At 34.7% G+C, this 26,580-nt stretch overlaps 4 protein-coding genes and 1 non-coding gene across 6 annotated transcripts; 3 read left to right on the top strand and 2 right to left on the bottom strand.

The window, feature by feature from the left end:
- On the top strand, positions 1 to 3,926 carry Bma-unc-94 (Uncharacterized protein; the record flags this gene model as incomplete). The annotated part of the gene is made up of 9 exons (XM_001900942.1): positions 1 to 17; positions 499 to 676; positions 875 to 1,034; positions 1,391 to 1,593; positions 2,151 to 2,266; positions 2,372 to 2,534; positions 2,973 to 3,116; positions 3,637 to 3,784; positions 3,889 to 3,926. 9 exons carry the CDS (start codon positions 1 to 3, stop codon positions 3,924 to 3,926), a joined length of 1,167 nt encoding a protein of 388 aa, XP_001900977.1.
- A 1,546-nt stretch (positions 3,927 to 5,472) lies between these two features.
- On the bottom strand, positions 5,473 to 7,627 carry Bma-rab-8 (Uncharacterized protein; the record flags this gene model as incomplete). The annotated part of the gene is made up of 7 exons (XM_001900941.1): positions 5,473 to 5,579; positions 6,083 to 6,275; positions 6,515 to 6,682; positions 6,804 to 6,864; positions 7,064 to 7,124; positions 7,208 to 7,301; positions 7,598 to 7,627. The coding sequence occupies 7 exons, from the start codon at positions 7,625 to 7,627 to the stop codon at positions 5,473 to 5,475; spliced, it is 714 nt and encodes a 237-aa protein (XP_001900976.1).
- A 1,376-nt stretch (positions 7,628 to 9,003) lies between these two features.
- Bm13837 (Uncharacterized protein) lies at positions 9,004 to 12,241 on the top strand (the record flags this gene model as incomplete). Its single annotated transcript, XM_001900940.2, has 8 exons — positions 9,004 to 9,048; positions 9,168 to 9,380; positions 9,617 to 9,957; positions 10,197 to 10,387; positions 10,510 to 10,730; positions 10,996 to 11,217; positions 11,683 to 11,850; positions 12,032 to 12,241. The coding sequence occupies 8 exons, from the start codon at positions 9,004 to 9,006 to the stop codon at positions 12,239 to 12,241; spliced, it is 1,611 nt and encodes a 536-aa protein (XP_001900975.1).
- A 2,213-nt stretch (positions 12,242 to 14,454) lies between these two features.
- Positions 14,455 to 20,736, bottom strand: Bma-hrp-2 (Uncharacterized protein; the record flags this gene model as incomplete). Of its 2 annotated transcripts, XM_001900939.2 has the most annotated exons (12): positions 14,455 to 14,637; positions 15,166 to 15,311; positions 15,427 to 15,670; positions 15,765 to 15,992; positions 16,190 to 16,323; positions 16,655 to 16,790; positions 18,150 to 18,326; positions 18,465 to 18,731; positions 18,916 to 19,143; positions 19,300 to 19,476; positions 19,582 to 19,641; positions 20,587 to 20,736. In XM_001900939.2, the coding sequence occupies 12 exons, from the start codon at positions 20,734 to 20,736 to the stop codon at positions 14,455 to 14,457; spliced, it is 2,130 nt and encodes a 709-aa protein (XP_001900974.2). The 2 variants fall into 2 exon arrangements, with proteins under 2 accessions (XP_001900974.2, XP_042936125.1); XM_043080191.1 differs by lacking the exon at positions 20,587 to 20,736 and having other exon boundaries at positions 19,582 to 19,614.
- A 1,827-nt stretch (positions 20,737 to 22,563) lies between these two features.
- Positions 22,564 to 22,670, top strand: Bma-mir-5871. The gene has a single exon (XR_006228137.1). It is a non-coding gene; the product is annotated as a pre-microRNA Bma-mir-5871 (primary transcript).
- Positions 22,671 to 26,580: the final 3,910 nt, after the last annotated feature.

The raw sequence follows: 26,580 nt of genomic DNA, 5'->3' as shown, positions 1-26,580 counted from the left end.
ATGAGTGGTAACAGCAAGTAAGTTTTCATATCTTTGACTGAGATGAGCAGGAAATTCTGAAGTCTTTGCTGAGTTTCCTTTTTCTTCGTGGATTTTTGAAATAGTTTCGAAAAATTATTGCAAATTTCCACGAGAAATGGTAATGCTTTTTATATTAAGTGGCAATGCTGTAATTCCATGTCGAAATGATGGAGTATTGGTTTCCGTATAAAAATAGTAGAGGGTTGTTTGTTTAAACGCTAATTTTAACTCATCTGAGTATCAGGAATTATTCTTGGAGGATTAATTCTTCTATATGCTGTTCAAATTTTCAAGTATAAATGGATGTGAAACGACGTTACAGTTTGCTTGCCATATTTTTTACTTAACCGAAATTCAATATCGGTAAAATAGATCTGTATGCACCTTTTTCCCTTACCGTACTGATGTTGGATTGCTTTATTAGACAGCCGTTCATTCTCATTCACTTCATAATGTAATGCTTTTAAATATTTACAGTTATTATTCGGAGGAAACTAGAATAATTGCACCGGCAGCACGTACTAAAGTTGGTACTGCTGCACCGAAAATTTTTGGCAAAGAACTGCGAGACTTGGATGATGCTGACTTAGAAGGACTGCTGTCAAAATTGTCGCCAGAAGAACTCGAAGATCTCAATAGTGACTTCGATCCTGACGTAAGCTATCGTGTATTTATTGATTTCGTTTAATCTGTATCATCGATTTGGGAGATGAGTTACTGTTTGTTGTGATCTGTATGAAATAGATTACTGATTTAGCTAATAAGTTTTAGTTTTTCATAATCAGCATAAATTTAGTTTATTTAAAGTGCATTCGTATATTTTTTAAGACCATTGTTTTTTTTTTTTTTTCAGAATTCCTTACTTCCGCCATCACAACGATGTCGGAATCAAACCAGTAAACAGCCAACTGGACCTTATCAGAGAGATAAACTGCTGTTGTTCCTCGAGGAAAGTGCAAAGCAAGAAGAAGACTGGGAGGAATGGGTACCTTTTAGCCCAGGAATTAAACGAGGTTAGTTATTCAGATGAACTTAATAAGATAATAGCATTATCGTGTATCACTTAAGAGCTTCCGTTTTAAACTCACGTAGTAAATTGTAGTCTTTTTTAAAGACGGAAGAACGTTTTAGTTGAAATAATGTTTTTGAATTACTCACCACTATAAAAGAAGATTTCGGTGGGTACTTTTTCCAAGCTTTTTTTGCGAATAATTTTACGGATACACAATTCTGTTCTATCGCGACTAGTGAATTCACAAATTTCGACCTTAGCACAAATTCGGTAGCGTCATAAGAAAATAATAGTAATAACTGTTTTCGTTAAACAGTTATTACTGTATAAATGGACTAAAGTTTTATTTCGTTGTAGGAAAAATTTATGAGCCGAAAGAAAGTAGTGATAAGAAATCCGGTAAAATGGAAATGCCAATAGAATTGGATTTGGATGATGATGATGAAGACGATTTGGATGAAGCACTTCATGGAGCACCCGAAAAAGATCTCGTTGACTTGGCTGGTATTCTTGGGATGCACAATTTGCTCAACCAATCTCAATATTACAGTGCTTTGAAGGTTTGTATGTCATTATTACTCTCATAGTATTATGTGCCATTGTGTAATCCAATAATTGGATGTCCGCTCGTAACTTAAACGTCGGTGAAGACGAATAATGTTAAGTCATAACTAACGACATTTATTACTATGTTAAGCACTGAGATGTTTTCATTGCTGGCATTTTTAGTTTATGTTGTCATTGTGAAAATTAATGATGAATATGATCTGTTACATGTTCATAATCTGACTTGTAGGCTTTATATGATAGTTTTCCTTAATCTTTACCTTACGTTTAATCTTTAAAACTTTGATTTTTAAATGGACTCCATTTATGCTTTTCAGTGAAATGAACTGCGGTAGCAGGGCACGGAATGCTTAAATGAATATAGCATATATACAAAAGTTATGTTTGTGTATGAAAAAATCACAGAAAATTATTTTTTATATTTCAAAACAAATTTTATTGTTATGTTCTCTTCCTTTTGTATTTTTTTGTAATAGCTTCGTATTTCGATGAAGTAAACATTATCTTGTCAGTATAGAAGTAGAAAACTATCTTCTTGCTCAAGCTGCAGGGTAAAGGTCAGGATGAAACAACAGGAACTACGTTTAGCGGTGTTGTTAGGGCTTTCGAAGCGAAAATTCTTCCGGAAGAACCAGAAAATGAAACTGACGTTGATGAATGCATCAAGTAGGTTCATTCAACTTCTATAACATTTTTCGTATTCGAGGTTTTCATAATACAGGTTTTATTTCTAAATTCGAGTGTAAGTGAGAGCTTGATTTCACATTACAGAAAACTTGAAGCAAATGATGAGATGGTGACTGAAATAAATATCAACAACATGAAGCGAATATCAAAGGAGCGTATCAAGGCTCTCATTAAAGCATCCTGTGCTAGCAAGCACATTAAAAAGCTGTCGATGGCCAATACTGCTATTTCTGATCAAGAAGCTAGGGTAAGTGTGCTTTTATTTCATTATGCATACCTTTGACTTTACAATATTTGTTAGCCTACTAACAATTTAATGTCAGTCAGTAGTAAGCGATGGTGTAAAGTAGAGTAACATTTGTCGGTTTACACGCTCTACAAAACATTGGTGCGTCATATTTATTAAATTTTGATAGAATAAAGCAGTCAAAAAGCTGCTAGTAGAACAACAGTTAAATTGGATGGAAAATTAATGATGGATTACAGCATTTGCACTTCCTTCCAACTTTTATTACAATCACACTTTTTGACAGTTTTTATATGTAATAAGTAATCTATTTTGCGATACATTAATAAAATTTTTAGTATTTTTTTTAAAGTCTTTTTTTGATATTTTAAAATCTTTTTCAGTCCTCAGCATATTTTTGCGGCCAAAAACTAAATTATATCTTTAAATATTCTTTAGGGTTTGGTTGAACTGTTAGAAACGTCTCCATCGTTGCGTGTTCTGAATGTTGAATCGAATTTTATAACACCGGAACTATTGGCAAAATTGTTACGTGCTACGCTTGTCACCCAAAATCTGACTGAATTTCATGCTGAAAATCAAGTATTTTTTTCTTCTACACTGACTGTGAAAAAACTGAAGGAGTTATTTTCAGTTGTTTTAGGTTTCATTTTGTATTGGTAGCTGTCCTCACTTATTATTATATCTTTTTTCGGTGTGGGTCACAGTCAAAGTGTTCTACAACAAAGCAAAGCGTAACACCATCATGCTATATCACTTTTCATCAAATAGTAGTTGAAATTTTTTCTGCAAACTTTTAAATTACTTCCGAAATCATTTGTCGAGATCCACTTAGTTTGGTCTGAATAAATCCTTTCTTTCTGTCTGGAGAAAAATAGAAAAATGAACATTCCAGTAATTGAAATGTTTATTTACCTTCTCATTATATTTCATTGTCTCTTCCCATTGGTAGTAGTTTTCATTGCTTCATCCTAACTAAATTCATTTTTCCCGCAATACATTTTCTTCATTATATATAATGAGGAAAATGTATCATTGTGTTGTAATTCTTTTGAAATCATTCATTTCCAATAACTTCATTGTCTCTTCATTTTGTTTTCAGCGAGCAAGCGTGTTAGGAAATCAAATAGAAATGGATATGATGCTTACAGTAGAAGAGAATGAATCATTACTACGCGTTGGTGTATCTTTCCAATCAATGGAAGCACGCCACCGAGTTTCGGAAGCCCTTGAACGAAACTATGAAAGACGTTAGTTCCATTGTTAGCTTTATAGAATCTCTAGTTTGTACATCATCCATATTTGAGGTCTAGAACTGCCAAATTTTGTAAGGAAAATTACTTTTCGTTTTCAGTGCGACTTCGACGGCTAGGTAAAGAACCACAGGAATGACGAATGATATCGAGTAAATGGCTACATAAATGCTTCCATCTATTTGCATTGATATCTTTAAAAAGCTTTAGGATGCTGTACTGTCTTAGTATTTTTTCTTATTTCTGAACCGTCAAGAGCCTGACCAGTGAATGAAGCATGAACATTGACTTCCGGGTACAAAGTCAGTTGTATTTTCCGACACTTCTAATAGTCCGTCTGCTGATCTCTCTTGCTGTATTTTGACGAATTTGGACGAGAATGCGAACACACCAAGTTTTATTCTTGAATTTAGTGGTTAAGGTGCAAAAAATTGGAAGAGTTCAAGAACTTCAGAAGTTCTCTATTACTTTACTCCTTTTAAACTGACTCCATATTTTTGGTTACGAAACTCTTCTCGATGGAATTTAAGATGCATATAATTTTTTATAATGTGCTCATACTTTGTGTGACTGTGCGTTTCGCTGAAATGACGGTGGCAATTTATTTGTACGAGCTTTTTAGATTCTTTAAATTGTTTAAATTCGCATATCATATATGTCTGTTCCAGTTGCTTTTTTGCGGTAAAATTCATTGCGGTACTTACTGGGTTCGCTGGTCCATATTAAAATACTATTCTCCTTCAATTTGCAAAAAGTTAAAATGGGGAAATTTACTATCGTTTATTATTCGGCGAGAATTATAAAACGACTCCTTGGATTTTATATCAAATAGAATTTTATATCAAATAGAATTTTTATATCAAAGTTTTATATCAAATAGAATTTAGCCGCGAACTACCACGAACTCTATTTTTCTTAATACTTTATTTTCTCATGGCGAATCATTTTGCAAAGGATGGCATTGACATAGTGTATTGCATTTTATTAAACTGGTAGTGAGAGAAAATATTTTCAAGGCTCCCATTCGTAGAAAAAAAAAACCAAAATTCTTTTACCTTCTGGTTTCTTGTACGATGAAACCACAAAAATATGATCTTATAATTATAAGATGCCTCCTGTTATGCCACGGGTGATCGTCTTTGTATTTATTAATTGTTTTCTTTATATTTCTAAATTTCATGTAATGCTTTTTTTGTTTTTGTGTTATATATTTATGTATATGTATGTATGCATAGTGAACTGAAAACAGCAACAGGCAAAATTGGAAGTATGTCGACCAATATATAGATAATATACCTGATAAATACTTCTAATGATATGCCATTGCACTCGTGTTGTTACTAAAGACATTTGATTATACTGCTCCGGTGATGTATTATTCGTTCTATCTCTAAGTATCTGAGTTCCTCTATATCCGAACTGTAGTAAATACTCATCAGGTAACTGTTGAGAATTCCATATGGTAGATTTATACTGTCTAACCCATAAAAGTTTTGGAGAAAAGAATAATATCAAATTGGTTGGATTTAGAAACATAAACGTAAATATAAAAGTAATATTTATACATCGGGTACAGCTTATGTCTGATTAATTATATGACACAATGAAATGCAATGGTCACAATGAAATGTTTGTACAAAATTTATTTTTTATCCTATCAATGTTTAGATCATCACCATATTGGCTCACTTAACGATAAATTTGACTTCAGTGCTAGATGTATAGCCTGCTTTACTACCAAGTTCTATTTCCTCACCGGCATCATTGGTTGTAGCGGAACTTGACTGCCTATCTTTAAAAGTCTAACTTGTGGAACAATTCTAGGTAGAGTTCACAGTCAACGGATTTTACTTCTAGAATAATTTCCATTTTTCCGCGTTATTTTGAAACAAATTTAAATTGTGATCAAGAAGACCGAAAAGAGAGACATCTCTTTTTGTAACAAACGGAATGACAGAAATCTCCCAACGTGAATAAAAGTTCAAGAGATCAAAAGAAAAGGGAAAGGTATTTTTGATGCATTATGCGATTCAGGTATTCTAGAATAAGGGTAACTAGAACACCCTGCTAGTATTTAAAAATATCCGGGATTCAAATGTAAATATGAGGTTCATAATTTTTGAAAATATACAATAATTTGAATGCACAAAAGTATGCACTTGAGAAGCATTTTTACGTCAAAGGATAAAACCCGCATTTATAAGTAAAACAGTGATTAATTACCTCATAGCAGTGTGGCCATAATAACAAAAAAAAAAAAAGTAAATTGCTACTAGAAAAGTGAGCATCTCCAACCCGAAAAGAGTGAAGAACTTTTTCTTGGCGTTTGGTGGACCGTTATTCGACCAGTATTTTGAGTAGTGTGCTCTTGTGATGCACGTTCTGTCTTCAATTTTATGTCACGGGCCAACGTGAAGAAGGCTTCTTCAACATTGATATTGGCTTTAGCCGATGTTTCCATGAATTTGGTACCGTATTCTATGGCCAGCTGCAATACAAACATAATCTTTAATGTTTTAATAATGAGTTAACTTCCTTTTCGCACAAGAATATAACTCGCCTAGAAGGAATATTTGCGATATTTACTATTTCTTGCCCAGCACTGTTTTAACTGGCTCAAGGTGAACATGAACGCAGATATCCTCGTGTGCTTCTTCCTTTAGTCTGAAACGCTCAGCAAAATGACTGGAACCAATCAGTAGTAAAGCAACACGAGATTTGACTAACCTGTTCACCACGTTCTCGTGATACCTGTCTCCTTTCTTCAATGTCGCATTTATTACCAATAATCATTCGATCCACATCCGATGATGCGTGCTCCTCGATATTTCGAATCCAGTTTTTTATATTATCGAATGATTTCTCATTCGTTATATCGTACACCAACATAATCCCCTTCAAACTATTTTTTTTTTTTTTTAAATATTTAACGAGCCACAATGGGTTTTCATGTAAATAACCGTAAGGGTAGCAATTTCCTGTAAATAAATTTTGGGAAAGATCAGTGCAACCATACCATAGCTCCTCGATAGTAAGCAGTCGTAATTGTTCTAAAACGTTCCTGGCCAGCTGTATCCCTGAAAAATATTCTAGTGGTACATCAATTAGAGTGGAAATAGCAGAGATTATTTTTCAGTTACCATAGGTAGACTAACAGACAGATCTTGAATTGAGAAGTTCATACAAAGATAACTTTAGGTGTATGAATGAATGATCTTGATAAGAATTTTTAAAGGTGAGTCAAACATTATACAAGGAAATGTACGTAAAACATACCATATCTGTAGTTTGATTTTTTTTCCATCCAATTCTATCGTTCGTATCTTGAAATCAATACCTTAAATATTTATTCTTCTCATAAATCAATATAACAGAGTCATATTAATATGAATTTATAAAATAGCATAGGAAAACATTTACCGATCGTGGAGATAAATGAATTATTGAACGAATCGTCTGAAAATCGGAACAGCACACATGTCTTTCCAACACCAGAATCTCCAATAAGAAGCAGCTTAAAAGAAAACATATAAGTGAGTTCAATGTATACTCAACTCATTCTAAATATTTTGAAATTCAGTTCTCTTTTAATGCTTTTATCTACGAGTCAAGTCTGAAAACAGATATAACGTGAATGATAATTTCCAGCTCTTCATCTCTCAGTTCCGACTTTAGGTTAATGCTTTCATTAGCATATTGGAAGCGAATTATCGTAACAGTTCTTTGAAAGGACTAAATTCCAACATTACCTTATCGCTACACTTTAGCTAACTGATCTCTGGATCATCTCGAATTAATCAAGTAACGAACCTTGAAGAGATAGTCGTAAGATTTGGCCATCTTTATCAGCCAGTTCTCCCGATTTATCTGCAAATTAATTTACTTTTATTAAAGTTCTACACCGCATCATAAATACAAACAGTACTACAACACGCGACGTTCATTCATAAACTATCTTGTCTAAAAAAAAAAAGTATCTATGAAAAGTTAACGAATAATGAGGCTAACGAAATGGAAAGATTAAAGCATTGTATCAGCAATTAGACCTCAATAAACCACATCCTTATTATTTATTATAAATTATTTTAGCACTGAGACAATAAATTAGGGATAACAATAACGCACAGACCTGAATACTATTAGCAATCCGCATCCCAACCCTTTTTCAAACTTCTTTTAGCAATAACTCTTACTTCCTCTCATTTCTTTCCATTCTTAAAAAAGTAGACAAAACATATGTCCCTCCTATCTTTTTTGTCTGACTTCAAATTCTTTTAATAACTTTAAAAGTCTCTCACAAACATACGCTCTTTCGTATTTTCAATTGAATCTCAGTTCTCTTTCATGACAAACACTCTTTGTTCCTATCCTTTGTATAATTGTAATCTCGTGACAGGAAATGTTTTCGGGATCCGAAGATGACTGACTGATGTACCAGAAATGAAAAGACCGGTATACACCTGTCAAGCGAGAGAATGAAAATCGAGAACCGGTTTCTTGAACAGTTTCTTCATCCAAACATATCAAGTTCACATCATTTCTCCTTTTGTATAAATGTTGCTTGTTGAGGAGGGACATTATATGAAGTGGTGCATTTATTCAATTAATTTCTTAGTTCCATTAAAGGCAGATTAAGCGAATTTAATGAATTCAGTTGATCATAGTGCTGGAGACATAATGTAATGTCAAATTAATAAATGATTTATGCATGACTGTTTACCCTCTTCGATATAATAATCTCATTTATTACACACCACACTTACAACTTTTGTAATTAAATCAATTACCCAAGAAACACACCCATTTCATAGTGGTCGCTGTGGTTGAATAATATTAAATTCGCTCGAAGAATATATAATTCGACCAGCAACTCTTTAGTTGCGTATGAGTATGGGTGGGTGGTACTAGTTGTGCAGAGGTGGCGGCATAGGCTGAGTGGCGTACACCGTTGTGGGTGTTTCTTGACGTACTGACGTTGAACTGTCTGATATGTGTCACGTGACGCTGGTATGGCACGAACGTAACATTTGAGATGATTTGAGGACATTAGTACGTAGGATTAGAGCATTTGTATTATCGTGCTGAAACTATCAATATAGTTTTTTTCTGAATTTCCCTTTGCTTGTTTTGCTTTAAAATGTGTTATTGTCGGAATAGCATTACTTAATCACTCATGTATATTTGGATTAGTTTTCAGACGAGTACTACCCGGGAAGATGCTGTCAAGAAAGCTGTTGTTAACAGTGGCAAGAGTTTCGAAGGTCTGTTTCTTCCGCAGCAATTTTTTACAGCAGTTGGATTGATTTCGCATCTAGTTATGGGAAATTCGCTGTCAGTTCAAGATACCCCATCATAGTGGAAAGATCAAATCAAGTTTTAGGCTTCATCAAACAGTTTCGGAACAAGTGGTCGCTTTTGCGCAGCTGGTGCAGAAGTGTTAAAAATTTTGGAAGATCGTATACGAGGACAGGAGTCGACCGTCAATCTTGAAGAAACCGGTAAAGTACTTTCTATTGGTGATGGTATTGCTCGCGTATATGGTCTCAAAAATATTCAAGCTGAAGAGATGGTGGAATTCGATTGCGGTATGAAGGTAGCGATTACTCATTTTTATGTGCAAGATAGCTTTAAATGCTACAAGAATGATGGGGAGCATCAGATGTCTTGTCACATAGATTTTCGAACATTGTTTCCTTCGAAAGCTTCTATGGTTCGAAAATCTACATGATAGTTTATGTGTTATGTGGGTAAAAAGGCATGTAAACTGGAAGGAAATAACTAATTCTTAAAAAATTAGTTTTCTTTACTTCAAGCGTCATTTGTTTAAAGGGTATGGCATTGAATCTGGAGCCGGACAATGTAGGTGTGGTGGTGTTTGGTAACGATAAGGTTATTCGAGAAGGTGACGTTGTGAAGCGTACGGGAGCAATTGTTGACGTGCCAGTTGGAGAAGCATTGCTGGGCCGTGTCGTGGATGCGCTGGGTAATCCGATTGATGGTAAAGGACCAATAAAATGCACGGAACGATCTCGAGTTGGTGTCAAAGCTCCAGGAATTATCCCTCGTATTGGGGTACGTGAACCTATGCTTACTGGAGTGAAAGCTGTGGATTCGTTAGTACCGATTGGGCGTGGACAACGTGAACTTATTATTGGAGATCGACAGACTGGGTATATTTTATTTCGCTAGTCGATTTATCAATTTTATTCTTAGATCTTTACTATTTAGTAACTGTATGTATGAAAGTTTTGTTTTTTTTTTTTTTTGCAAAAGTTGGTTTTAGGTTTCTGCTGTTCTTAACAAAGAGTTATTCTAGGAAATGTATTCTAGAATTATTAACTTCATAGGATTTATTTCACTTCATTATATTAGCATTCATGTGTATTGTTATAACGTAATCTTTTGATAGGAAAACAGCCATTGCAATTGATACGATAATAAATCAAAAACGATTTAATGAAGGTAGCGATGAAAAGAAAAAACTTTACTGTATATATGTTGCTATTGGACAGAAACGGTCTACTGTTGCGCAAATCGTAAAGCGACTCACTGATACTGGTGCTATCAAATATACAATTATTGTCTCGGCTACGGCATCAGGTTGTTTTCTGCTTACTTTTTCGCTTTTATTGTGATGGTACTTGTACAAAATTGTTTGACATATATATTAACCATATTGTGCGGCCAACAGACTGAAAACTTGAAAATTTTATTTGTTGCAGATGCTGCACCACTGCAATATTTAGCACCATATTCTGGTTGTGCTGTGGGTGAATACTTTCGAGATCATGGAAAACACGCGTTGATTATTTACGATGATCTTTCAAAGCAAGCCGTGGCTTATCGACAGATGTCGCTGTTACTCAGACGTCCTCCCGGACGTGAAGCATACCCCGGCGACGTCTTCTACCTTCATTCTCGCTTGTTAGAACGAGCAGCAAAAGTAGATTTATCGCTGTCATAAAATTTGTTGTCACCAATTTTAGAAAAATTTTGCTGAAATATGTCAAGTTGTTCAAAAAAATGATGTTCCACCTATCAGAGTCAGAATTGTTTAATTTCTAAGGAAGTCTGTTTATACTTAGATTGATAATGATTCCCATGTAGTTTCCAGTTCTTAGCTTTCGTTTTCTACATCTTCATATGTGGAACATGCCTCATGGAAGTTTCTAAAATCTTTTATCAACCACACATGAAAAGTTTTCTAGATGAACGATTCTCATGGGGGTGGCTCACTTACAGCACTGCCAGTTATTGAAACTCAAGCCGGCGACGTTTCCGCTTACATCCCCACCAATGTAATTTCAATCACAGATGGTCAAATATTTCTGGAAACAGAATTGTTTTATAAAGGCATACGACCTGCAATCAACGTTGGCTTGTCAGTTTCGCGAGTCGGTTCAGCTGCACAGACAAAAGCGATGAAACAGGTTAGATTATAGGTCACGACACAGCGCTGATGTATTGTTAAAAAAACAAGTAAACTTTTTTGTTTATTCACACATTACTTCTTAAAAATTGAAGAGTTACCGTTTTTATTAGCTTATTGGTAAATAAAAGAAATGAATTAAAGAAGCCATGAGAAGTCAGTGAATTAAAACCGAATTCAAATGCCGGGTGTCATGACAGTTGAACAGTTTTGAAGGATATGCAAAGTTTATAATTTATCGCTTATTGCTTCTTAAAATCTACAACTAGACTAGACTCAGCATTTAGATTCCATTACTAATGAGTCGCAATCAGAAGCCAATAATTCTAGTGAAAGTACTGGAATGAATTTTTATTTTTTACTAAATTCCATAGTCAGTACTTTTCTTTAGAGTATACAAATGAATTATAATTTACTTGATGGATAGCTACGTTTTTATTAATGACGTTTTATGCTTAGCCTTTAGGTAGCTGGTTCAATGAAACTGGAGTTGGCTCAGTACCGTGAAGTAGCTGCATTTGCTCAGTTTGGTTCCGATTTGGATGCAGCTACGCAACAGCTGTTGAATCGTGGTGTGCGTTTAACGGAACTTCTCAAACAAGGACAATATGTACCAATGGCTATCGAAGAGCAGGTATTAGTTGTTAGTTAAAGATATCTGAAATCACTGCCGTCAATGGTTTCGAGTTATCCAAGAATTCTCAGTGTTTTCTCAATGGATACTTCTTGATTGGTATCGATTAAACTGTTTTTCACTTGTACTATATTATATTTGTGAGTGAAATGTACGCATATTAATTATAAAGCATTTCCAGGTCGCCGTAATTTATGCTGGTGTTAAGGGACACCTTGATAAATTGGACCCATCCCGCATAACTGTTTTTGAGAGAGAGTTTTTAACTCACATTCGACAGACCCAAAAAGAATTGCTGAAAACGATTCGTGAAGAAGGTCAAATAACTCCACAAACTGATGCAAAGTTAAAGGATCTAGTGACCTCGTTTATAGCTAGTTTTAAACAATAGCTTTTTTTTTTTTAAACAATAGGTTATGGAGTGTTTCGTTGTTTACATTATTATGAACTAATGAATTCTTTTTTCTGCCTCCATAGATTAATTCATGTATACTTAGTGAGCTGTAATGTTTAGGGAAGACAGTTGTTATATTTCAAGGTATTTTGATTTTATCTCACGGAATGTTACAGTAAAAACTAATATGCGTCTTTTTAATTTTCACAAAGAATAGTATTGTAGAAATGTGCAGTGTTTTGTGGTATTTTGAAACTTTTCAATTCCATTGTTAAAGGTGACTGGATCTTATGAATTTGTGGGAGAATAATCTGTTAATCAGTGTGGTAAATTCATTCAGCTGCAATCAAGATGTTAGAATTTCAAACCCTAAATATTTATTTCGGTATATGGAGTTGCTATATAATGCAGTGTTAGTACAAATGCTGTGTAAACTGCGCTTGTGCGATGTGATGATGCATTTGGGGATTCCTAGTCATGTGAATTAGGAGATATAGTACTGTACAGGTAATACCGCTACCTGATGAGATGCCAAGCCTGACAAGATGGCAAAATTTGGTTTAGCCAGTATTAGTGATTCCTCCATCGGGACATGACATGAAAACACCAGTACCATTGTTTTGAGAAAGCACTCGCTCCAGCCGTGAAATTTCCAGCTAATAAATTATGCAAGGTTAATCATTGCAGTTTTCGGGATTCGTTATTAGTTAACAGCTGGCATGAATTAGATGAATCAAAGCCAAATGAACCGCTCTCAACCAACGATGTATTGTTTTATGGAGGACGATTATATCAGTTGTGATCCGACCGCAAAACCAGGCAAATATCTTACATTCCTCCCATCAACAAAGCAGTAAAAGAATACAGATTATCTCCAACAAACACTTTTAGCAACCGCGTTTCCACTCATTATATGGTAATCCACGTCATATACATCTCACACTCACAAAAAGACAGTCCAGTTGATCAGACGATCACTATCTTCAGAGTAACAAGGGTCACATGTTCGAGACATCACGACACATGCAATAAATGAAAATTTCCTTTCTACATCAGCATAACAAAAGTTTCATTAACTTTAGTAACAATTAAACAACTTGCCAAGTTACTCAGGAATAATTCCTGGAATAACTTGGACAATTATCGAAATTGAAAATACAAACATGACTCACCACTAAATAATTGAGTTGTTCAATAGAGTGAAAACATATTTAGTTCTCTAAAAAGTCATGAAATTTGCATTTCCAATGATAAACTACTGAGAACACTTCCATTACCCTAAAGTTCATTAACAACTTGCTTGTCGATAAAAAGCGTAGTACTGTCCAACAATCATTAACACCAACTGACAATGAGTTCAGATCGGATCAATGATGTTTCTGAAATACTGCGTAATTTGTTCTATGAAAGCGAACAAGTAAATTTCACTCAGCATTTAACAATAACAGTTCTACTGTCAATTTACCAAGCGCATTATTAACAATCCCCACGCATCTTATCACAGTTACTCACAATGTTTTACTTGACTGCTTAACTGCAGATAAACAATATTTCATTTTCAAAGCAGAATCCACTGCTCAGATCTCTTAAAATAGTTCTGCAAAGCCCAAATGCTAAATTTGATTAACTAGTTGAAATGTTGAAAAAATGAATCCAAAATACAGCCGCCGCTATGTACTGACTCAGAGTTTCATATGCAGTTTAAGTTAGTACTCTCCAAAAACATGTACCGACTAAGTCTCCTTCTTCCTATTAAATCAACAAACTCTGAGATAATCAGCAAAATAAACTAATTTAACCACGGTCAAAATAAAGTCACTGGATCAAAAGCTGAAATAATCCCGTAAGATCAAATAAAGTCAAAAACTTGAAACCTGAAAGTTTTCTCTCACTACAATGGAGCTCTTGGTTTCCCAAACATGAATACGGTCAGTAAAATACTATCCAAATTCTAATGAGAGAAAAAAAAATATATATAATGACGTTATAAAAGGATACAAAATCCAATCGGAATATAAAACCGTGCCTGGAGTTAACTTGTAATCAAAACTCTGTGCAAAAAATTATGCTTTGAGGTACTAACCATCAAAATAACAAAACTGGTCAAAAATAAATAATCGAAAAGCCCCGGTTGTGGGCATTATAAAATGCGGCAGAAAAGACAAAATGAGAATCATGATAATGTGAATGAGCTATAAGAAATTCACAACTTAAAATGAATTCATATTAACATCAGCTGAGAAATCATCACTGCCAAACTCTCGTTTTGATGCTGGACCACCGGCAGCATCACCTGGTCGTTTCGCACCTCGAGATGTCGTTGCCCCACGACCACTTCGACCTCCCGTACCACGACCTCGACCTGCGGAACCACGCGGCTGAAATCCACCTCCCTGAAAATAAATAATAGAGAATTAACACTTTTGACACACACATTTGATTTCACACCTTTCATTATGACAGTCACTCATTCAGCTATACCACAGTTTTGGCATTCCATTTAATCATTTCTAATCCAAGTGGACCATACTTTCAAACAAGAAAGCAAAAGAAGTTAAAAATTAAGAAGAATGATGACAATTTTGGTTAACCTCGACAAACATCCTATTCCAGTCTACCCAAACTTCACTTCAACTCTAACGTTGAATAAGCTATACAAAAAGTTTCCAACCTAATGCCAAAAACATATACCTCGTGATTTTATGGTTTCCATTTGTTTCAAGATTAAATCAACAAACGATAAAGGAAACTTTTTTCATATAAGCTTAATTAGGAAGCAAATTTCTATAATCTTAAATTGTTTGTCTCATTCCATAAACATTGTTTATTTATAAACACTTTCATGTGACCTCAGATTATGCAGTATATACATTTAAAAGGTATCAATTAAAATATCTAAACAATTCCATTTAAAATCATACTGGAATGCCGCCTCGACCTCCTCGACCCCCCATTGGTGGTGAACCATACCCGTAACCATAAGGGTCAGGACCATAACCATAAGCATCATAGCCATATCCATAAGTACCTGGAGGTGCTCCATAACCATACAATTCTTCATATCCAGCTGAAACATTGACTTCATACTGCTAAAATTTACAATCATACAAAGTTCATAAAATGATTATCTTTAAATATGAACGAGAATCATATAACAAAAACTAAGATCGCCTAAACATTACCATAGGGATCATAACCACTGTAACCAAAATCAGTTGGTCCACCAAAACTGCCACGTCCGAAACCTGGTGTGCCTCGTCCACCTCTCATGCCACGACCAAAACTAAAATCACCAAATGCACCACGTAGACCACCGAAACCTCGTCCGCGTCCACGCATCATTTTTTTCTTATCGCTCTGAGGTTTCGCAAGAGAAATATCGATTGCAATTCCTTCCAATTCTGTACCATTAAGTGCTTCCATCGCCTAAACATAGTTCAAAATAAACCAAGCCTAAATAAATCAATTTAAAAAAAAAAACTAACAACCCACAAATCAATAGCTAAGAACTGAAAAATACCTTGATAGCAGGTTCCCTTTCCATAAAATGAATGAAGGCATAGTCGCGAATTTTCTTTGCTCGATCAACTTCACCGTAAGCCGAAAACATTTCTTTAAGTTGTTCTTCAGTCACAGCCTCTTTCAAATTCCGTACATATAATACTTTCACTTTTGCCATAGTTTCTTCATCTGGTTCCTCCTGCTGTTCCGCCCAATCTACCACCAAATCCGAATTCCACGGTCGCAGCTTAAAAAGCAAGAAAATGTCTACTATAGGAACAGTAAAATGTCACAAACGTAGCTTTAAAAAAAGCTTACCAATATTTACAAACGCTTAATGTCCTAATTTATCACGCATAACTGAAATCTCAAAGTACCAATCCTTAATACTAAAACACTAATCAGGTGAAATTATCAGAAATAATTTAATTCAAAAAATACTACCTTTCCAGCATGAATCTTGCGCTTAGCATCTGATGCGGTTTTGTGATCACAGAAATCAAGAAAACAGAAGCCACGATTCTTGCGGCTTTCTCCTGCGTCAGGACTTGAATAAATTATGCAGTCAGTCACGCCCTCTGAAAATTTCTTGGTTAAGATAATAATAAATCAGATTATGGAGGAAAATTTCCTACGAAAAATGAGACAGTGGAGAACTGCTTACCTGCAACAGTACGAAAAGAAAGAAAAAAGGAGAAACTTACCCGAAGATGTACAAAAGCGGTCTTCAAGAAGGTCAGGATGATCGAAAAGTAATGAACCCGGTTGTATCGCACAGATACTATAGGTAAGGAACGGACACAACACCATCAGCTTCTCCAAAACCAAAAAATCCTTCCCACGAAAAAAGCCACCTATTAAAAACGTGTGCGAACGAGATTTGGTACCACTTTTTGGGCCAAAATTTACCTGTGTGTTCTTTAAATTCCGCAAGAATTTCCTCTTTTGACTTCGATTTTGGAATATTCCCAATAAATAGTCGTGTGTTGGCAACGCTCACGTTCACTTTCAGATTTTTTCCGGGCATTATTTCGTAACCATCAAACTAGAAACAGAGATCAGAGCAAATGCAGCTGTTTTTTGCCAAATTTCTCTTTTTTTTTTCTAAAAATTCAGTATTATTTTCCAGAAAGTGCTCAAAATTTTATTTCCAAAATGAGCTTTCAAACTTTTATCCCACCCAAAGGTCTCACGTGATCATGGCGAAAGACAGAGACGAGAGAGAACAGATGAAAGAGAGACAGACAGAGTGTGTGTATGTGATAAGTAACAAACTGCAATGAGGATGAATAAAACTATAAAGAAATACGGTAAATTACTTAAAAACGGTTCAATACTTCGTGTTAGCCATTAATCCCTAGGAGCTTTTCTCAGTTTCATACATTTTCATCATCCTGGGACCATAGTCATTTGCAACTTTCCTTGATTTATGAAATGGATGAGACAATGGTCTACTTTTCGCCGTAAAGAATATTTGATAAATTAAATCAACACCTTTATTTTTCTAAGAAGCCAGTTACTAGGTCAGCAACTAGCAGTCCAACATTAATCCTGGCCAAGGCAACGTTTTCTATTAAATACAGCTTCTCAAAAATTCAACTTTACTGTGACAGTATAATTAAACAGTACATTAATAATTAATTAATGCATACTGAGACATATTTCCAGAATCCCTAGACAAGTCGGAAAATAAAGGATACATACCCAAGCTATCTAGATAATAAAATTAAAGCCAGCTATGTTAAAGCCAATAAGAAATTTCACTGTAACAGAGATTCTTTTCGAAAGGCTGATTATAACTAGCCCACTACTGTAAAACTATAAAAGGCAACATGATATATATATACGAATAGTCTTGCAAGTATATACGGATAGTCTTAATACGGGCACTGCAATTTTTAAGTTGATACCTGTAACTTTATCTAAATCAATACCGTGAGTACGGGAAGAATAATTACTGAATCTAAACCATCCGGGATGAAAGGCTCAAAAATCTTCAACATGCACTTCTCAACAAATAATTCTGCCATATGCACAACGATGATCAAAAGTGAAGTCAAGGTAATAACTTTGCTTCACAAAGTCTCTAGATAATCTGCGTACACATAACTGATAAAAAACATAGACACAGTGAATAAAAAGAGAAAACAAAATGTTGGCTGCTGCTGCTAATTTTAAAATATTTACTTTCTACAATCACTGCGAAAGGACATACAGACTTGTTTGTGCAGTGTTACCTCTACAAGACAAAAAAATAAATAAATAATAAAAACTTTAAACGAATTGCACGTCTTATCATTATTTTGCTTTTATATAAACAAACCTTATGCATATTTATTCATCTCTTAATTTCAAAAATCAAGTGCTGCAGCAGCCAACTGAAAGATCGTAAAAGCACTGTTACCTTTTTTGCAGCTTCATAAGCTGCTGTCTTGTCGCAATACGTTAGAAAAGCGTAGCCGCGATTTCTCCCCGTGAGTGGATCCATCATAAGCCGAAGATCCCAAATTTTTCCCATATCTTCGAAAAGCGTTATCAAAGTGTCCTCGTAAACTTCTTTCGGAATCTTGCCAATATAAATCTGAAATAGAAATAAATAAATAAATAAAAACATAAACTTCAAGACCACACTATTTTTTTTTTCTTTTCTCAAAAAAAAAAGTGATATGTCTGTCAAACGATCTTCGTTTTCTTCCCAACTTATATTTAAAATAAATACCTCATGTCCGGATCCCTGTGGACCTGCTGCTGGTCCATCCCAATCTGGTGGTGGCCCACCGTATTTTCGCTGACCGATAGTCACTTCCAGATTGTATCCTGTTCGATCCAAAATTTCTTTGATTTTTTCCACCGAAGGTCCATTCACTAATTTTTGCGAGAGAGCAACATTTGCTCCAAGTTGTCGAGCTTTATCACGAAAATTGCGCATAACTGACATTAAAAACTGAGCTTTGTTTTGAACACCCATGAGCTTCGACTCCTTTACCTGAAGTAATTTCTTTAAAAACTTATTTCAAACGTTGACAAAAAAGCTTGATTATTTCGAACATACAATATACACCCAAAATATTTTTCAAAATTTAAATATTAAATTAATATCCTAATTCTGATGATATCCTATTATAAGGTAAAATTATTTGTTCTAAAATTAACGAGCATATTCTTTATACCTCTTTAATGATAAATAATGCATGGTCAAGTGGAAGGGAACGAAGCATCTCAATTGCACGATCGTCAAGTTCTTGTGGAGACATATCAGTTGCTTCATATAATTCAATCAGGGCTACAGCCACCTTTGGTTTCACACTCTGTGCCCTCAAACTCTTGTAAACTTCATTCTCAACAAATTCCGCTTCTTCAATTTCCGCTAATAAAGCATGAGCATCTTCCGTCTCACCCTGAAATGTGCATATTCATCTCCTCACAAATAATACAGCATTGAGAAACTCACCAAAAGTAAAATCTCACATTCTTTAATCATCTGCATAACATCCACAAGCACTTCCTGAAAGAATGTTGATCTCACAAAAAATGCTCTCTGAAAAATAGCTTACATCTCCAGATGCCTCAACCACACTTGCCGTCTCCATCTTAATGTCAGAATCTTCCTTCTTCACTTCATCACCATTAGCCGTTGTGGCTTCTTCTTCTTCTTCTTCCTCATCTTCTTGTTCTTGTTCCTCTTCCTGCACCTGTTCTTCCTGCATTTCAGGCTCTTCATCCAAAGTTTCCTGAAGAAATCAAAAAGCAGTTATAAAACGTTGCATAACAAAAAGAAAAATAAAGGTTTACTTCTCTATAAACAGATTACAGTAGCTAATAAAATAAAAACTTACATCTGCAGATGTTTCCATTTTCACTTCAGTCATGGTATTATCTTCACCACCTTTTTCTTCCTGAAAGAATTCCTATCTGCGAACAGAAGATAAAATTTTGTTACAATCGCAGCTGAACTTGAGGATAACCTTATCTAGTGATCTGAAGAAGACTGCCAGATATACTCATTTACATAAAAAAGTTTGACAAGAAACGTATCATTTTTTAAAATGAGCAAAGTTAATAACATAGAAAAAAACATTGGCATGCGAAGCAGCGAACATTACTGGACATTGATTTTAACCTTCAAGCATGCTTTTTGATTAGCAGTCGAAATCCCATTCAAGAAAAATCGAAGACTGAATGGACTGATGCGTCAACTACTTTTGTCAACACATATTTTTGCACAAGATCTTAAATTTTCTTACTCAATTATATACAACCATACTTAAAATATTGATGCAGTAACATTTGAACAGAGGAGTAAGTATCCTGTGAAACTGGTAGCAATTTAAAATCATACAAGCAGAAAGGAACTGAAAAGTAATCTATGAACCGAAGAATCCAATGATACTTTTGAAAGAACACTCCTCGACTCCTCGATTACTTGCATAAAAACTTACGCTACACCATATTCTTAAACATATAAGCAAATTAAGTCAAACATGCGGAAGAGAAGCAAATACTACACCAACTCTATATGACATCAACCATATCTTAAGTTGACCACGCAAGTTCATTACGTCTGTCATCAAAAAAAAAAAAAAAACCTAATTTATTTTAACGTTATCAATCATCTGAATCTTTCGCTTCTTAACTAATAAGCAAGCATGAAGGATGCACTCTATTATTTAACAATCAAAATTCACAAAGAATTATTGAAAAATGAGGACACTCGATTAAGATTACCGAAACTGAGAAAAGGACGAAAGTTTAACGATTAAAATGGTTCAACATTGATAGCTTACTTAGAAAGTGAGACTTGGAAGCAAACTTAAAGGTTAAATAAAAGCCAAAATCCGAACTTGTCCAGTTGTAATGTCAATTGTTTCGTCGTTTGCATTATCTTCTCCAGCTGCTGGCGCCAAAGCCTGTTCTGCATCATCCGCAGACACAACAGATGCAGCAACTTGTTGCTGCTTTCGTGGACGACCACGAGCTCCTTTCTTCTTCATCGTTGTGACAGATGAAAGTTACGGTTTATAAAGCGACACACACAAAACGAATGACAGTGACAGCTTGCTGATGTAAGAAAAGCCTCTGAAAACGACGGACCGATGCACCTTTTGAACGAATCTGGCAACCCCTGGAATAGTATAAAAGAGACGTGCGCGAAGCACATGAACGTATGGCCATTAGATGACATGCGCGAACACTCAGAAAAAGGGTGAGTGCAGTTCACGACGCACATAACGTAACGCATATCAAAAACACTCGATCAATGAAGAACAAGGAAGAACACATTTTGGCAAATTACCATAAATCCCCTACGAAATAATGGAACTGTCAGAGCTGCTTGAAGGGACCTTTTACCTACAAGCAGCGCCAAGACGAACTATTCATGGGAATGTACAATGCACCCATGACTTGCTCACAAACGATTCGCACCCACAACAAGCAAACCCCCACCCTTGTCCTCAAAGCAAAAAAAGATGAGTCACCAGACATGCGCGACGCGTCGCCTAACTCTAAGGAAGTCGCGCTACATCACTACTATCGGGCTTTATGCAAAGGTTTATCCCACCCGTCCGTTGTTGATTTAATTTTCAATATGTATACAAATGCGCAATACACTATGTCAGTTAATTTCTTGTTCCTCTCTGATCTAGAAATCATCTGCTTTTGGCCTTATTCCAGGATCCTTTCAGGCCATATCACGAACCTCTCATGAACATCCTCAATTGGACACCTCCTGCTGGAATTTCTTTGTCAACTTTCCTTCATGACCCACTGTATGTCACAGTATCAATAAATCGGAATTCGAATGTCACTGCAATTTGCAGCCATAAATATATGCAATAAGTCGGGCATACGATATTGTGAAGATAATATGAAGTGATATGAACGCGAAGTTTTGTGAAGAAAAAGCATAACATTAGCAAGATATAAGGGATAGGTCAACTCCGTGATCTGAAGTCAGTAAAACAATAGGTAATGTGAGGCGACTGTTAGGAAAACAATTCGCCAGAGGTTGTGACCTCCAAAGAAGCATCTCTCATATACGACCAGATAAGTAGGTAGTGAAGATTGCAAGCTCTGTGTATGCTTTCTTCTGTGCTGTGCTGCTTTTATGCGTTCATTTCCACTCTACCTCCATCTCGATATACCTGATAAGCGCACTCACTCATTACACAGTTTTCAGAATGATAGAAGGTTAATGTTTCCTTGTCACAACCATTTTTTTAATTGCTACTACTGAAAGAGGCAAGGATAATACGTCTCTTTCAGCAGTTATCTTGAATTCGAATTATTTATTGATAACCTTCGTAACATGTTATCACAGCTTCACCGATTTCTTCTCACTCACCTGAGACAGTACTACAGCATCAATCAAGAAAGTATTCAATCACTTTTCTTTCAAAACGTTTCATATACTTTGTTCGTTGTCATTCTGTATATATCATGTAAAGATCGATGTTGCTAGTTACATGTTGTTGATATTAACAGTGATTAATCTACTCGAATGACTCACATTAATTGGAATAATTCATGAAATAGTCTTGCTTACTTTGCTTTCAATAATCATTACCTGTGCAATAATCTAAAACTTTCTGCATGCACACAACTTGTTCATTTAACTTACCGTATTCTTACATTCTTGACTAACTAGCATTTTAGCGCTCATCTTTGTGTCAACTATTTGGTTCTAGTTTACAGCAAATTGAAACTTTATTTTCTCAGTCATTTTGCTATCAGTGCAATTGGTATATTTATTCTTTTTAAATGACTACTAAAACAATCTACACTTAGTAAGTTGCCTGGATTAATTGGTGAAAATGAAGATTGGGTTAAGAGGATGTGGTTTATAGGAGGTCTCAAAATGAATGAGTTTCAAATTTGTCATCCATTTTGAGAAATTCCTATAAACCACATCCTTTTCTTCCATTCTTCAAAAATTGTGTCCCTTCAAAGCAGTTTTCTTCTATTTTCCTGTATTTCGAAGATACATACTTCACTGCACATTTAGCCAAGTCAGGAAAAACGAGTAGCGGTGTGAATGAACGAATTGGCGTAGACGAAATGAATACCCTAGAATAGATATGAGGCATCTTAATTTTACTACTCTATTTATTAGATGCTCCCTTAATTAGATGCTACTTAAGACATCCAAATGTTCATTCAATATCCCCAAGACATTTGCAGTTTCGGGTTGATGGTAGTGAATGTCTCTTCATTTCCTACTTCCTTCTTCATCCCAAATGACATTCAAGTATAGATTGTCCTCCATGCTACTCATACCCGTGTTTGCATGCTAGAAACCCATCAACTACAACGGCATAGTTTTCTGTTTGTTCGTAAAGATACTAATTTCTTGAACTGCTACTCAAAAGCATTCTTACTTCTGATCAAATTACTCCTTTGTATCACATACTATAAATTACAATTTCGAATTTACCAAGCTGAAAATAAAAATAACTTGTATGGTATATGATATCTTTGACATCTTAAAAAACTAACAAGTTGATACTATTAAAATGATTTAAATTTGACATTTGATCGTTATTACAAATTATTAAATAATTATTATAAAACGACAATGATAAATGTGCTATTCATTATTCTCATACAATGAAAAATTGCTTTTAAAAACAAAAATGTGCTATTTCCTCCTCTTCCTTCATTAAGTCTTTAACGGTTGATTTATATCTTTATTTTATGATTTGATAAAGTTGCAATTATTGATTTGTGCTGTCAAAAGAATTTTAGAAATAGATTTTCTTCCAGGTGTTTTTTTGAAATTTCCCGACATATTGGCAGTTATCCGAGTTCAGTTCCTAACCACTTTTAGAAAAAAATGAATTTGAAATTGGACATATAATTAAATTTTGCTAAACTTGAGCGCTTTTCCAATGCATAGTTAATGTTTTCTATTTTATCCTACTCCTTTCGTTTTTTGAAGCTTTCATTTGATTTTTTGTTCTTTCCATTTCACCTTTATCTCTTTTTATTTCAATCTCCATTCTGTTTTTTCCGGTAATCGCTTCCAATATTCTAATGTTTCTGAAATCTTTAGAAAAATTAGGAGTGGTTGATGAATATTTTTTAATCTCTTTTGATTTGTCAAAGGCAGAAGAAGGATACTAAGTGTACATTATATGCTTTTCATATGACAGCTACTCTTGTCAAACATTCAAGTTTTATCTTCACTTTCCACTTTTCGTGAAGAAACGAACGACAACTCATCAGAATGTCAATGATTTGGGTGAAAAGGTCGAAGAAATGCAAATGGAATGTCCAATCTTTGTGAACATGAAATATCAGTCAGATTCATGTCGGTTACAAATGTTGCAAGGGTCTTCAGCAGTCCTCGAAAAATTTATTAATCATTACTCAGTTCATTTCCAAACCTTCCTAAATTTTCCTTGAAAAAAAATTTTTTTTTTAAGTAACTGAAGACCATAGATGTAAAAATCAGATGTTCAATTCATATGTTTAAAGTGACACAAAACCTTTCTTCCCTTGAGACTATTGCTGACAGGAAGGATTGTTAAGTGCAAAAGTGAGTAGACAGTATGATACAATGGCAATTAATGATGATAATTGTTGCGGGAAAACCGGTCCGCTGTAGCGGAGGGCTTCTGAACAATCACGAGTTGAGGATCTTTACGACCTTGAATGATGAGGTCATAAATCTCTCATCAGCTCATACCTCATTATAAAATTATTTGCTATAAATTATAGTTTGTCTGATTTCATCGACGCATTTTGATTGTAAAATGATGGCATTTGTAGCTAATAGGATTGGTCGATAGAACAAAGCATTGCATTTACGCAATTTCTCTTCCTAACTTCAGAACGTTAAAGGAAATTCCGGCAAAATCTCCTGCACGAAGTTATGTTGTAGATCAGATTTAATTCCAGTTCAATAAATCAATCAGATCAATTACTTATCTAATTGTGAAGGACAAACTTCAGTCTTTGCAGTCATTTGGGACTAATTCCGGCAAAATCTTGTGCATTGTTCCTTCTCTCTTTTCATTGAAATATGATTTCCTTTGTTTTTGTGAAGAAAATGACCGGCGATAACGATGCATTTAATTAAAAATTTCTACTGAACAATAAGCAATGAGTTGAGAAGAGCTCTTGTCTTTTCCATATCACATAATTATCGTTTCTTTCTAGGCATTTCGTATTTGTCTCTCTAGACATTTTAGTTGCATAAAATTTACGGGCCAAGATGCATCAGCAATTCTAAAACTATTCAAAAAGCCTTATTCGTAGAGAAAAACGTTATTGAAAGAGGATAGTTTGGTCGCTCGAATTAATCCTTGATTAATCTAAAATAGTGTCTGGTTGTACCTATTTCCCTTTGTCACCACTATTACCTTAAGGAAATTTTAAAAAGTTGTCCTTAATTCAAGAGGTTCAATATGTTTATATTAAAATTTTCACCATAAATATAACTATTTACTCCAAATTGTTTTGTTTCTTCCTGAAAGAATGAATAATATAAATGAAAGTAGCATGACGTCATCGTCTTGTGTCATTGAAAAGGCAACTTTATGTCCTTGTTTGTTGCAACTTTGTTCCTATGATCATGTTTTCTCAAATGTTCCGCTCAATTCCTAATTTTAATTTATTCTCATCATAAAATTGTCTGGCTGCTAAGAACCATACTTTTTATGTGTCTGAATATTTCGCTCAATTAAATTTTTCTCAAATATTTTAATGATTACTTTAAAATATGCTAGGGTATATCTATGTTTATCAGATGCAATTCTTAACCAGAAATGTAGTGGGCGATACGAATTGCTTTAAGTGTACGCTCTCTTGTTTCTTCGGTCCTCTTGAAGTTGCTAATGGCTGTGCTGTGACATATGTACCAAACATTATAAACAATTAAAACTTACGCTTTAAACATCGTAATGTTTTATCTGCCGTAGACTAAACATGTGGGTTTTAAAAGCTTTCTTACACACAGATTAATTCAAATGTTCAAAATCATTATTTATTTTATATACTACTTTTGGATCTCTTATTAAAGTATACGAAATGAAATTATGATCTTCCTGGCCTATTTATAATTTGCTCATATTCGTTAGCAGTATTCTCGAATTCTCGAATAAAAGACGACAGATGCATGAATTGTTTTAGATGTCACTCCTCCCATTCAATGCTACAATTTTCATTTCTTTTTCAATGACTCAAAACGTAACAACTAGCACACTTAGCTTTTTCTTCTTAAGCAGCAATAAATACGATAATGTATTTCTTCTTCTTTGTTTATTAAAGTATTTAATTTTTTGATGTAACTTTCAGTCGATTGCTTCCATCTATCTTTACTGTAGTGAGAATTTTCTGCAATTTCCCAATGCGCATATCCTTTTCTCACTTTTTTCCTATATTCTTATCTTCATGCTTTCCATGGATATTTTGGGTTAAATTTTTGATCCTCTCCAATATAAAAGAGAAAGTTATCGTTTGACGTTGTTAGAGCTAGCTATAAGAGAACATCGGGACATGAGCACAGAAAGTAGAAATAAATGAGAAGTAAAAGAGGGATCATCAATCCTGAAGAAAATAATTTCAATTTATTTCTCGTTCAAAATTGTTCTATTCATGAGAAGTCTATAAAAAAGAGTGCATGCATTCCCGAGAGATCGGACTGAAAGGGAAAGAAGAGTAAGCATGCGCTGCATGCATTTGCACAATCAATTATATTTCTGCAGACAAAACAGAAAGTCATTAATTCTAGAACGGTTGGAAGAGTTGTTGTCTCTCATGGTCTCGTTATTTAGAAAAGTAATGTTGGAATGGAATCAAATGACTCGTTTCTTTATAAGCCAAAAAAATGCTTG

This window comes from Brugia malayi (assembly GCF_000002995.4).
Source record: "Brugia malayi strain FR3 genome assembly, contig: Bm_v4_Chr3_scaffold_001, whole genome shotgun sequence".
In the NCBI taxonomy this organism is placed as follows: Eukaryota; Metazoa; Nematoda; class Chromadorea; order Rhabditida; family Onchocercidae; genus Brugia; species Brugia malayi.
This window is presented reverse-complemented; position numbering and strand designations above follow the sequence as displayed.